This window comes from Coregonus lavaretus (assembly GCF_964263955.1).
Source record: "Coregonus lavaretus genome assembly, chromosome: 15".
Lineage (NCBI taxonomy): Eukaryota > Metazoa > Chordata > Actinopteri > Salmoniformes > Salmonidae > Coregonus > Coregonus lavaretus.
In genome coordinates this window covers 42687848-42701925 of record NC_140002.1, presented here as the reverse complement: position 1 = coordinate 42701925, position 14078 = coordinate 42687848, and the positions used below count along the sequence as shown (strand labels likewise).

The window sequence follows — 14078 nt, the reverse complement described above, 5'->3', positions numbered from 1 at the left end:
TGGTGTCTCTTTTTTTGAACAAAATTAAACGTATATATCTTGTAATTGAACAAAATAGTAAGGTGGCCAATAACTGGGGACTGTATGCCGATAATACGGGACATATCTTTTTGCTAAACCGCTTATCAAATAGCTGATAATAGTAGTATTTCCACTGAAATGTCAAACATGCTAATTGCTAACCCGTTAGCTAACATTTTTACGACACCAATAATCACATAACATTGATGGCTTGATCACAAGATAACAATGTTGAAGGTAATATATTTCTTAAAGGCTGTTGAATATTTCCGATAATACGGGGTTCCACGCTAAGTGATGTGTGGTTATGCAAACTCATATCAGACTGAAATGTAACAAATAATAAAATAACAATTTTGGACCATAAAAAGATTTGGGGCTGGACCAAAAACATCGACGCCAATGGCTGTGTGTAGTAGTTAAAGTGCAACCCATTCATTTGATAAGGCATTTGTACTCATAAAAAAGCCACACAACACAGGAGTATACGAAGTATATAACCAAGTGTATTTCCCCTCTGTCAATGTACTGTACACATATTAAGATTCATTTCACAGGAACACTTTACAATATAATTGAGTTAGGACAGGAATATACTCGGAGCAGTTTATGTTAAATGGCACTTCATAAAAAAATAAGATGAAATCACAGAAATGGAAAATGTTAACATAATACAACAGACAGAATGGCAACAACAAAATGTTTTTCATTTTACATAAAATGAAGAAATGAAACAAAAAAAGAGTGCACATCATCCTTTGTGTTTTCTCTTGATACATTTACATACAATCACTAACCTGGCCTTAATGGAAATGTAATGTTATTCAACATTAAAAAAAGAAAATACTTACAATGGGTCTCTAGTCAGAAAATGGTGTCTCATCATAGACAAAATGCTCCCTTTCATCTGGATCGGATTAAAAGGCAACATAAAAAACTGAACTGCAGGAATGGTAACAAGAGAAACACAGAAGTATCTGAGAAATAGCTATACAATTCACAAACCTTCAATAATTCATCTCACAGAATAGTATTTTATTCATGGGTAGAAAAACCAGAATACATGTTTGGTTAGCTTTCAAAGGAAACACAGTATTTATCTCTCAAAGAGATGTTTCTACTGGTTGTGCCTTTCCAGTTTTTTTGTGTGCCAATTTTGAAGAAGGAAAGAGAAAAACAGCCTCTTGACACAAGGTTGGGCATGATCCCCCTCCCACAGGAACCTCCAGAAAAAGTTACTCAAATGTGACTGTGTCCTGCAGCTCCCTTTCATATTCACTGTCTCTACTTTCCTCATAGGGGAACTGGCTGGAGTGTTGACAGTGGTAACCGTGGGGGCAGAACATCTCTCACATGAAGTATAGTCTGTTCCCCGTGTACTCCAACAAACACAGAAGCAATGCTTTTTCAATCCCAAGACATCTATACATACAAATATGTTTACAGAGCACTGTCTTTGCTACAGTAGCGTTTTGCTAAGTTAAGTTTGAGGAACTTGTTCCTGGATGGAATGAATTTGTAGATTTGTTGCTCTCTCCTCACACAGAGATGAGAGAATCCAGCTCATCTCATCCATCCAGATAGAGGGTTTGTTGGCTAAATTCGGCCGTAAATTGGTGTATTCCCTTTGAAAAACTGTATTTTCCAAAAGGAAAGAAATACATCATGCTTGAAACATGGTTCAATGATATTGGACCATTAACATAGCACCATGGACAACCAGAGAGATAGACTGAGTGGAAAGTAGTTTTATGTGGGATAACACAAAATGTGGTAGGCTAGTCTGTAGAGAAGGTGGGTCACCCAATCTCCAGGTATGGGTATGGCTTCAGTTTAATCTAGTAAGCTCTACTGGGTTGCTCTGTCCTTAACGACCATAATGACCTTTCAGTACACACTGATACCGCTGATGTCATTACAAAGACATAGGGACTTGAGATAGAGCATGATGAACTGACATTCATGCAAACCTGTTTCTATAGTACAATGGTCTAAGCTCAGTTTTTACTGTGAACCATAACCATACAGTTGATAGATAGTGGTGCTATATACAAAGACAGCAAAATGGATATGCTTCTTATCCTGTATGAAATGGTATGTTAACCAATACAATATTTGGTATGCGATAAAAATTCTGAAAGCATAATTTAACAGGAATACTGATGGCAAGTTGGATTTTTTGTAATTTTTTTGTGCCACAAATGTAACAATTACACCCTACATTTTGGATATTTATCTAGAGGATCATGTGGAAGTGAAGTTCATTGGGAGAACCTCCTTTCCATGATTTTCCTCTATCCCAGTGTATCCCAACAGTCCTCGAGTACCCCCAACAGCACACATCTTTGTTGTTGCCCCGAACAAACTCACCTGATTCAACTGATTGAGGGCTTGAAGATTAGTTGACAAGTTGAATCAGGTGTGGTTGTCCGGGGTACTCGAGGAGTTGGGAAACCCTGCTCTAGCCTATCTCTCTCGTTCTCTCCTTCTCTATCCCCTCTCTTAGACGTAATACTCTTTGTCTTTGTTCTTCTTGCCCTTGGTTACTGTCTTCGCTACTGCAGCCGTTGTTGTGCTTGGTGTCTTCTCTAGTTTGACCACGGCCCCGTTGCCCTCGGCAACTGGGTTGCTGATGAAGTTGTGTCCCTGGTCCGTCTGGTAGGCGCCCTCGTCACGGTTGCGGTACTTGTACATGGCGTAGAGGAGGATGAGAATGCAGAGGGCTGCAGCTGCCACAATACCAACCACCATCCCTGTGGTGCTACTGGACTCTCCGATCCTATCCACCAGGCCGGGGTGCATGACCTTCTCACCGGGGGCTGTAGGGTCGGCTGTGGGCACATGGGGGAAATTGGGGGGGTAAGTTAGTCCTGGTGTATACCGGGATGACGGAGGGGCAGGGGGCAGAAGCACCTGGTCACGGGTGTTCATTTTGCCCGCGGGGATGTGGAGCTGGTCAGGGTTGGTGGTGGGAGTAGAAGGAGGGGGGCGGGGATTGTGGGGTTTCTGTGCCCCGCCCTCACCGACGGCGGGGGGAGGAGGAGGAGGCAGGACTGTCCTGTCAGTGACCAGAGGGGAGTTTTTGTAAAAGTCCTCATCATCTGATTCCGTCATCTCCCCAGAACCGAAGGCCGAGACCTCCACAGGGTCACCGCAGTCCTCCTGATCCGGGGGGCAGGGAGGGTGAGGGTTGGACAGCATCAGGGACTCTTTGGTGGTCTCAAGTGGGGACAGGGAGGTGGGAGGAGGGGGGATAGCAGGGTAACGGGTGGCGATGGATGGGGGCTCAAGGGAATCCACTGTTATTATAGGCAACACTAATTCACCTCCTAGAAAAGAAAAAGAGGGTAGGAGAAACACACATTAGAGGAGCATTAGGAGACCCCAGACACGAATAATGAACAATTGTGCTCATTACATTACAAACACAATGTGCTCATTATGTAGCTAGAATGTTCCAAATAACCTAATATTACGCCCTGTAGGGGTAAGATAATTAATATGGAAGATATTTAACTATACATTATTATCAATAATATGGATTTGCTTACAAGTTCACATTTCTGGACTTCTCTTTATCAAAAAAGACAGCAAACCATGGGATAAGGTCACTTACGTACATCAACATATTGCCACATGATTTTTGCATGAAGAGAAAAACAAATTCAAAACAGCTGCATAACATTGATATAAATCCTTCATTATTTTAATTTGCAGTTGTAGGCGGTTGTGTGCATGCCAGTAACAAGATTTGTTAGTTTACTAAGGTTGAACATCTTTAATGTTCATAGAAACATAACCACAAGTCTTCTAACCATCCTCAAGCCACCTCAATAAACAGACTAAATATCAAGGTTAGAAGACAATGAAAACAAGCCAAGGGCGCCATTCACCTAATTCTACTGACAGTGTTATTGATAAAAGGGAGTGTCAGGGAGGGGCAAGAGGAGAGGTGGAGAGAGAAGGATCATGACAATGACCGTTTATCTGGATAAACTGTGACATCTTACAGGACAAATTGGCGACAAGTAAGGCCAATCATCTATCATGATCTAATGTCGCTTCTGAAACTCTTGAAACATTTGCATGAAAACAAGCCTTTTATCACACAGACAAGTAAGAGAAAACGACTCCTTCGTACATCACAGGAGGTTGGTGGCACCTTAATTGGGGAGGACGGACTCGTGGTAATGGCTGGAGCGGAATGAGTGGAATGGTATCAAATGCATCAAACGCATGGTTTCCAGGTGTTTGATGCCATTCCATTTGCTCCTTTACAGCCATTATTATGAGCTGTCCTCCCCTCAGCAGCCTCCTGTGTTGTACATGTAATACATTTCATGAGTAACCCTAGTCATGAATGTGACTCTACTATGAAGCCCTACTGCATTGCATGATTTGGTGAGCTAAAGACTAGAAAGTAGAAGAGGAAATGTTCCTCTGCCTATCTCAGAGCCAGGTGTGCCACAGATCTGTCCAACCCTACTCCTGACCTTCACTATAATGGGCTTTCAGACATTTGTGTCTTTTCAGCCTTACTTTGACAGCTCACACTGGCAGGGCCAGGCAGGCAGTAGTGAAATATGGAGCCTTTCTGAAAAGGTCAGATCAGTGATAGCTGTAGGAATATTAAGATCAGTCATCCACACACACCCAGGCCAGAGGCTTCTATGAACTTGATATTATGAGCACTGCCTCCGACAACCAACTGCAGGCCTACATGAAGATCCCAGCTGTTTCCCCCATTTGTTTTTTATTTTGTTTAGGGTAGTGCACAGGATAGTATGAGATCTTCTAATCTGGATATAAGATCTTGCTAGCTAGTGGCAGTAATGAAATCTCCCCTAACAGCGAGTTCAAAGCAGAGGTAGTAGCTGATGACAAGACAAGCATTAAGGACAGACAAAATTACAACTTTGAAAGTAGCGATAAGGCTAGATCAAGGCCCATAAGATTTTATCCATGAGCTCATTAAAACGAACCTATTAGTCCCTAGTGTAGGAAGACAGTAGGTGATCATAGGAGGTCCTGCTCCCTCCTAGGGCCTTGCTATGACACTGAACCTCAGGCCAGGGCTGACAGACAGACTCACCTGTTCCAGGCTCACACTCCTCCAGGTCCTCGTCATCACTGGGACACTCTGCAGAAGCCACCAAGATGTCATCTGAGTTCTGAGACTGAGAGGAAGAGGACACAACGTTGGTGCTTTGTAATCTATACATTATTAAATCTTTAAAAGTCTTAGTTGTCGATGTCGAACATTAATAAAACAGTAATACAAAGTTATTCCCCCCAAAAAGCCTTGTAAGTGAAACTTCATTATTTGAGAATAATTCAGAAAAACGAAGGCTGGAATATTGGACTCCTTGCTGTTTCCACCAGATCAATAGTAGACAACAAATTCCTAATGGGCCAGGATTCAATTTCACAGTGCTAGTTTCATGATGCAATGATTGTGCTCAAACAGAAGCATCTCTTTTTTCTTTCCTAATACCTCCTGTACCTATACATAAATTAATACCCCAGACATAATAATAATAATATGCCATTTAGCAGACACTTTTATCCAAAGCGACTTACAGTCAAGCATGCATACATTTTTGTGTATGGGTGGTCCCGGGGATCGAACCCACTATCTTGGCGTTACAAGCGCCGTGCTCTACCAGCTGAGCTACAGATGACCACCCATACACATATACAGAAGCTATATAAATATCATATACAGTGAGCTCCAAAAGTATTGGGACAGTGACATTTTTTGTTGCTGTTTTGAAATGATTCAATGACTATGAGGTTAAAGTGTGGTCCTCTGTAGCTCAGCTGGTAGAGCACGGCGCTTGTAACGCCAAGGTAGGGGGTTCGATCCCTGGGACCACCCATACACAAAAAAATGTATGCACGCATGACTGTAAGTCGCTTTGGATAAAAGCGTCTGCTAAATGGCATATTATTATTATTATTAAAGTGCAGACTGTCAGCTTTTATAAGGGTATTTCCATTTACATCGGGTCAACGGTTTAGAAATTACAACTCTTTTTGTACACAGTCCCCCCATTTTATGGGACCAAAAGTATTGGGACAAATGCACTTATATGTGTATTCAAGTAGTAAAACGTTTAAGCTGACAGTATGCACTTTAACCTCATACTCATTGTATCATTTCAAATCCAAAGGGCTGGAATACAGAGCCAAAACAACAAAACATTTGTCACTCTCCCAATACTTTTGGAGCTCACTGTAGTTTGATCCAGAGATTACGCGAATGCATCAGTTTGTCCTCACATGTCAAGGCACAGAAACCTCATGATAAATCATATCTGCACATGTTTGATATGAGACACCACTATTTGACAGCTCTCACATACAGTACATTAATCATTGGCCTGCCCTGAGCTCTTCTCAAAGAATATTCCATCAAACTGTCATCACAGTTTCTAAGGCAATGTTTTCAATTCAAACGTGTATTCAACTGTCACAGTGTATTATTTATCTATATAAAATATCAAAACAATAGACATACTGAAATATTTTCAAGAGAAAGGCAGTGTCAGTAAATGTAGAAAGAAATGTAGTTACTACAAGCAGGTGTAGCCAACCCTAAAGCTGTCTGCCATTATGACCTTCAGAAAGATCATTGAAATTCAACAAGGGCTTGAGAAATCTAGTCTATGTAAATCTATGCTAATGACCTAGATTTACATAGACAGGGAAGTTTGACATTGGAAGTAAGCAGTTAGGCCATGATTGACATCAATTTATCTCCTTCATTATCGTATGGACAAGCCTAATCAACTTATTTAGCTGGAGGAAGGAGCCTTTGGCCCACCATACTGTATCAATGTATTTACAGTGTTCGGAACTTGACATGCTTACTGGGCCATGGCTATTACAGAGTACTGTCATCCATCAAATATGCTTTAAGACATTTGGAGGCATGGTTAGTGTATGAAAAGGTATCAAAGCTTTGTTTTTTCACAATAAAGCTTTAGCAAATGTGATCAGAACAATTGCTTGGCCGTTTGAAAACCGTAGGACGATAAAAGAGTTGTCTTGTCTGGCGCTTATGTCTTGCTCTCTAATCCACACATAACAAATAACAGCATTGTTGTGGCGTTTTGATTCTCTAATTAAAATATGCCGTATTACTGCATATTAGATCTGCCTGACTGCATTCATAAAGCAATTACTCCCTCCCTTCCTGTGTTTGTGTATACAGCGCCTGTAGTTTCATAAGCAAGTTTATTGTTTATGGTGGAACTGTAGGTATTATTAATTTGGTTTGTTTCGTAATTTATGACATGACACCATGACAAATGTTCAGCTCAGATACACAAAACACTTTCAATGAAAACCACTGCCTGAAAAAGTGATTACAGTATCTTATATCCCACTACTGTTGTCTAATGGAGGGAGTTAGCTGACTGTGAGAATGATTGAGCTTGTGTTGTTCAGTAGCACATGTTCAAAGGAGGAGCCATGCTATCTTATGAGGAACCTAGAAAGTAGAGGAGGATAAATCATAATCACAACAGAAGAGAGAGGATTGCCAAGTGAATACACAGGTGTTTGTCTCTCCTAATCAGAGTGTTAGACAAAAAATTACTTTGAATATAACTGAAACTTGTACTGTTTAATATTTCGATAACCTTTATCTCCAAGTGACTAATGTTGTTTTAAATATTTAGACAGCCCATGAGCATAAATTATGTTTTCATTTGTTGAAAGGGCAAGCTTGGTAGTTAGCCACATTCTGCTGGGAGCCTAATAAGAGCAGCTCTGAGGTGGTCTCTCCGTAACCCCCCCTATCACTCTGCTGGTCTCCCTAGGGCTATTTATATTCAGTAGACTGGATTAAAGCCAGTCCAAGGTTCTACGTGGGGTTGAATTGAGGTTCATCAACATTCATGCAAATTACTAACGGATCGCTGGATATGGAAATAGGCAGTTTAGCCATGACTGGCATAAATTGTTATTGAGTGTGACCTTCCTTCATCTCTTGATCAACAAAGTCGAAGGCTGAGAAAAAAGGTTTAATCCAAGAAATGGGGGGCGTATTAAAGGATGGTCCCTTGACAACTTACACTGAATGTGGTGGGGCCTTTTGAGTGGATCTATATGCCCACAGGCAGCCTAATACATATGCAAGTCAGTGTAGAAAAAGAAATGTAGCTCTAGCTGCTAAAAACCCTGTAAATCTAGCTTTTGTGGGATTTCCTGCTTTGTAGCTGAAACAAATTAAAGAGTGCATCACGCCGCTGAGGGAGTTTTAAAAACAGCACAATGACTGCTGTTTTTTTAGCTGGTGTGCACTGTGACCATGACATTGAAAAGGCATCGTACAAACACAAATGGAACTGAATTAATTTCCCCAACGAGAGAGACAATCTTTTAGGTTTGAATGAGAGCTTAATAAACCAGAAAAACACTTTCAATAGAGAGCTAACTTATGTTCAAATACGTGTCTAGGACCAGTGCTTTGTCTGTGTTCCCTTATTGAAAACCTCTTGGTTTTAATGAGTAATTACTGCCTCTTATTGGCAGAGGCATGCAGCATGGTTATGTTGAAAATGTGCAAAGGAATTGAGAGAGAGAGGGAGATTGTTCCTGAGAAAGTGCTCTTTAAGGGCTGTTTTAATTTGTCTGCCTGATGAGTGGCTAAACGAGCAATAATGTAGATGGAGTGTCAGTCTCATGCAGCCAACCTCCTGATAATGGACACACTGTCTGTCTGGCAGAGTGCTTTCCCAAAACCTTGCCATCTAAACGGTTACTTATGCTGTCTGTCTAATGCCTTCAGCCCTAACACTAGCTCACCCACAGTCCAATACCATACGTACAGCTCCTTATAGTACAATGTTAAAACCAGGATTACTGAATGAGGGACAGTTAACATACTGATAAAATGGCTAGTCTTAGTTATCAGTCATCATTACATCACCTCTTGCACCATTGGTCACTAATAACGTTGAACGTGGCCCTAGTACCCTGCCCCACATGCCCCCACCCGGCCCTCCCTCTGACCTGGGAGATGCTCTCCCTCATGCTGGGGGAGCGTTGCCTGCGGGTGGTGGTGGTGGCCATGGTGGTGGTGGTCTCCATGATGGTGGTGGACATGTCGGAGGCCGCCAGTGGGGTGGTGGAGATGGTCTCAGTGGTCAAGACAGACATGGAGTCTCCCACCAGCCTCAGGTTCCCCTCGGCCTGGACACTGGGGTCACTCTCTGCCGCCAGTGTCAGCACCTGCAGGCCGTTATAGTAGAAGCCAGAGATCTGGCCCTGAAACGGCCGGCCCTTATCCTGACCCCCAATCTTTATCGCTGCCTGGCTGTTGAAGATGGTCAGCTGTCGTCCTGTAGTGAGGTAAAGGAAGAGGAGGAAGAGAGATAGACATAGAGAGAAAGAGAGAGACACAAACAGGCAGACATCAAATTACAGTATGAGTTATACCATGCTAGATACCCAGAAGGTCCTTGGCAACAGATATGGAACTTAGCACAACAAGTTAAATGATGGAAGTATATGTTAAGAGCTTGTCTGGAATGTTCGTATATTTATATTTAGTCATCGTACTGGTCACATATATATTGGCCCAATATTTTCTGAGGGTAAGATGTGGTTAGTTTGAATGTTGTATTGGTAAAGTATTTTCAATTGGTTAGTGTTTAAAATCAGAGTTAGGGAATTGGCTCAATCTTGGTCATAGGGTCAAAAAAATTGCTTTTCAAATCGGTTAAGTCTTTGCGAGAGGGGATGATGGCACAATAATGCGTATCATTTTACTTACATTTCGCTATCAGTGTGTTTACATAGAGTAATGGGAGAAAATAGTGTCATGGGAAATTGTAAGCACATTACTTTCCTCCATTAAGCACAGGAAGTCGTTTCTCTGAATTGATGGACAACTAGGGACAGGGCATTTCCCCTTCATCCTCTCAGTCAGAAGCTGGCGGAACAATCAGCATTGCTCCTCTGGGACCAACTGTACTGTGTGGACTGACTTCCTCTGGTGGAAGGGAAGTGTTTTCTCCCTCCCTCCCTCCCTCCCTCCCTGGGGTTATCGAACTCCACCACTGACAGCAGCAGAAGCAGCACTGACAAGCACTGTTACTGTTACATCACCCAGTGAGTTCAGCATGTTGAGAGAGGGTAATGTAATATGCCAATCTCAGGAATATTCTACTTAACTATGTAGCTGAGTGTTGCAGTGACAGTAATCTACTAGTCTGTCAGGGTCTGACCCCCTTTGTCCCTGAACATGGTTGCCTAGTATAGTGGTGTTTAGTGGGGTCACATTAGTGTGGTGTTTTTAGCATGGCCAATAAACAACAGCGTGGACTATACATGATTAGAGAATTTAGAGAGACCAGGATGTGAATTCAAACGGAAGGTTTATTGTGAGATACTAACACCTTGTTGCAAGAACCACAAACATTAGATGAAATGCTCTATGTTCCATTACCAGCAAATTATTCCAGTTGTTTAACAGGTTAGTTATCACTTTAAATATGTTTATGTCACAAGAAGAATAAACAGATAACAACAAGTAAAGAAAATCAGCAGCATCTAATTAAACACAGCAATTGGAGGGACGTTGTTGGAGGGTTAGTCAGGGGTTATGTTTAGTTAATTGGTTTTAAAATCTCTGAAGAGGTGCAGCATCCCCAGATGGTCTGGGGATTGCAAAGGATACCTGGTAGATGTACTGTTACCCATTTGGTATATTTTTTAGAATGGTACTAAATGAGACGAGGTACGTTGCTCGAAATGGCTGAGATGGCTGTTTGAGTATATATCTATGTTCCCATCCTAGTCACCCAACATGTAGCTCTACACCATACATAGGTAACAGCATTTGATCCTTTGTCTCTTGGCACTGCACCTCTTACAGGGATTTAACTGGATTTAGTAACTGTTTAATGGATTTATTCATTTTTTGGTTTACCTTTGTCGAGTAGCCACTCGTCAACTACCCGACCAAGTCGGTATGGGATTCTTTGTCTAGCAATAGCCAGGCGCTCATTATCAAAGTTCCCTTCAAAGAATTTGGAGAGACAGATTAGAGGTTAAAGTCTGGAAGTTGAAAGATCACAAGGTTAGAGACAGGGCATCATGGCTAACACGTTTAGCAAGTTATCAATTTTAACCCAGCTTCAGGTTAAAAGAAACTTGTGCTTTACTTAGTGGTATTTAGTTAAGGGACAGTAACAAATGGTACATTAGTTAGAATGGTGTTTAGTTCTATTTATAAAGTACTGAGCTGGTTCATTTAGGGGGAATGGTGTAATCAAAGCATCAGGGCTTAAATGCAAACAAAATAGAAGAAGAGATTTAACTATAATTGGTAGAAAACAGCAAGGAATCAACAATGCATGCATTTGAAAGATAACATCAATTTAGAAGCATGAACACAGCATGAGTAAATACCAGGAAGACATTTTCTGGTTGTTATCATCTCAATGGAAGGACATTACTATGGTGATGATGACTGCTACGGGAAGTAGCCTAGCAGGGTTCGTTATTCTTGACGAAAGTGATTAATGATATCATGAAAATGTTATACACAGACATTTCAATCAATTGTTGTTATTTACTCTGAACAGATATACTGTATACGTACAGTATAAACAGTCTATTAAGCGTGATAAATGATTACTTTAGTGATGTAAATTATACAGACCTGAAGTAGATTTTTATTTATTTATTGAGGACATTCTATTGTGAACAAATCAAAGGCTCCCAAGGTTAAGGATACGACTCTATCTACTGCTAGGCATTGCTTTAATGAGATAATTCATTTTCTCCCTTGTCTGTGTGACTGTGGATGACATGCCTTGTATCAGACTCAAAATGAACTAACGAACCAAGAGAAGGACCACAATGGCATCTGAACTTTCTCTGTGACAATTCTCATCTAGCTCACAGCACTCATTTCCACTCCTCTCCTTCTTTCACATACTGTTCCAGTAATGTTGTGATTGGGCCAATTACTGACTGGGTTAGTGCCCCATTGGTGGAGTGCTAGAGTGGATGATGCAGCCATTATAAAATTAAAATAACCACTCCACTTGATAGAAAGCTTGACTGTACTGGAACCAAACCACTGCTGTAGCATAGTAACGTACAGCTAATCCTACCCTGGTCCTCTACACTTACCATAAAGATACAGTACAACAAAATGCCTGTGCCAAATAGGGGCATACAACTGATTGTGTGACTAGACAATACTTATTATAGTCAGATTATGTATTGAATATGAAGAAAGTGGAGAGGGAGAGAGTTCTCTGTCATTGAGAACAATACCTTTACTAAAGTAGGTAGAGAATAGCTGAACCGCCACTATCAACTACAATCTAGAAAATAAAATGAGCAATTTTGGATAATTCTTTATTGTTTGTTTGGTCAGTGTGAGTGGAGAAGAAACAGATAATTAGATACTACATGAATCATAAGGATGCAATGTAAAAATTATTTTGGATTTGATTTGTTAGCTAGCATGGAGGAGAGATAGAAGACTTAGCGACGAGGAGCAGACGCCAGAATGTTCTGAGAGCTACACACCTCTTCCTCCTCCCCCTTTCACACCACACACACACACATCCTCAGTGCTCTCATATAAAAGCTAATTTTACAGGCAGGGGGAAAATAAAATGAGAGCTGAGATTTGGCTGAGGGGTCCTTCATTGCTCCGAGGCTCCGAGGCCAAGCTGGCTGCTACAATTACTGTGAAGAATCCAAATCCATCCTCTGCTGGATGTACTCGGCAAGGCAGCTTGAGGGAAATGTGTCCATTTCAGATTGTTATTAGATTGTTTATGCAGTAGTTATCTGGGCCCGCCATGTGGCGACTCCATAAAGTGCTCTGAATACATATAATAGTGAAATGGCACATATCAAAACCGAAAGCTGGGGCGTGCTGAAGAAAACAAATCAATTTACTCTGTGACAGAAGGCACATTTCCAATTCCATTTGGACTTGCTTGCCAAGAGCATTCAAAAACTGTCCCTTAATTTATGTGATATTTTGTTTGATGGCTTGAGCTGGAATCACCATGCACCTTCTTCCATGTCTGTGTTGTCAAAATACAGCCTGGATATCTCTCTCCCTCCTCCTCATCCTCCCTCCCTCCCTCTTTCTTTTAATGTCTACTTATCTGGCACTCCCACTCCCACCCATCCCCTCCATTTCAAAGTGTCCTGTCTCATGCCTTACCTGGCGGGTACCGCTCGACCGGCTGGTTGTCCACCTGGAGGGTGGCGTTGCCACCACTGCGTGTGAAGCGCACAACATGGTACTTGCCATCGCTAACTATGACAGCCGGCTCGTCAATGGTGATGTCATCTGTCCCCACGTTGAAGATCACACCAATCTTTCCTTGTTCCTGGAGATGGAAGAAAGAGAAGAGATGTTTGACTTGGGGTGTCTGAAGGGAAAATACAAGCGAGAAATTCACAATACTTTGACAGTAGTGGCAGCTGCTATACCACTGGTGAATAAGACATTGCCATTGTTTTTGTTGTTACAGAGCTGCAGGGGTGGAAGTAACCTTGGTTGAGCAGCCCAGAGTTATCCTCTGTGACATGGGCAGTAAGTTAGACTAGTGCGTCTCTATCTGTTCCATTCACCACATGCTTCCCTCTGCGGTCTGCATCCCAGCTCAGGCTCCCTGATGTGGCTCACTGTTGACACGACCCTGCTGCTTCTCTTCTACCTGACCTGACCTTACCCACACCTCTCACTGCATCTTCTCTCACACCTGGAATCTCCATGACAGGTCAAAGTCACTTCCTCAGTCTGCCTCTGCTAGGAAACTGGGCTGGGGAGCCGTACACTACCGTGTGTGTGGGCCCTCTGTGCCGACCAGGCTTTGCACGTCTGCAGCCCCTGTGATGGGACTACAAGGTCACAGTGCTAATGTGGCAGTGTGAGAGCAGACTCACTTCCCTGAAGACCATATCAGTGGTCTGACAGCTTCAACAATATTCCATCCCAGTTTGTAGGGTGACACCCAAGCTTACTTCACACATCATTTGGTACTGTCAGTAATTTGGGTAGTGGT

General features: G+C 42.0%; 1 protein-coding gene across 1 annotated transcript in view; it reads right to left on the bottom strand.

Annotated features, from left to right (window-relative positions):
• Nucleotides 1-513: 513 nt before the first annotated feature.
• The window catches only part of LOC311142907 (neurexin-2-like), a gene marked incomplete at its 5' end in the record, with an annotated part of 198989 nt that continues 185424 nt past the window's right edge, over nt 514-14078 (bottom strand). The window contains 5 exons of the mRNA XM_084178625.1: nt 514-3350; nt 5114-5198; nt 9043-9371; nt 10964-11053; nt 13232-13400. Of these exons, the coding sequence (XP_084034751.1) occupies nt 2524-3350; nt 5114-5198; nt 9043-9371; nt 10964-11053; nt 13232-13400 (1500 nt within the window). The 3' untranslated portion in view covers nt 514-2523. The remainder of the gene's footprint in view (nt 3351-5113; nt 5199-9042; nt 9372-10963; nt 11054-13231; nt 13401-14078) is intronic.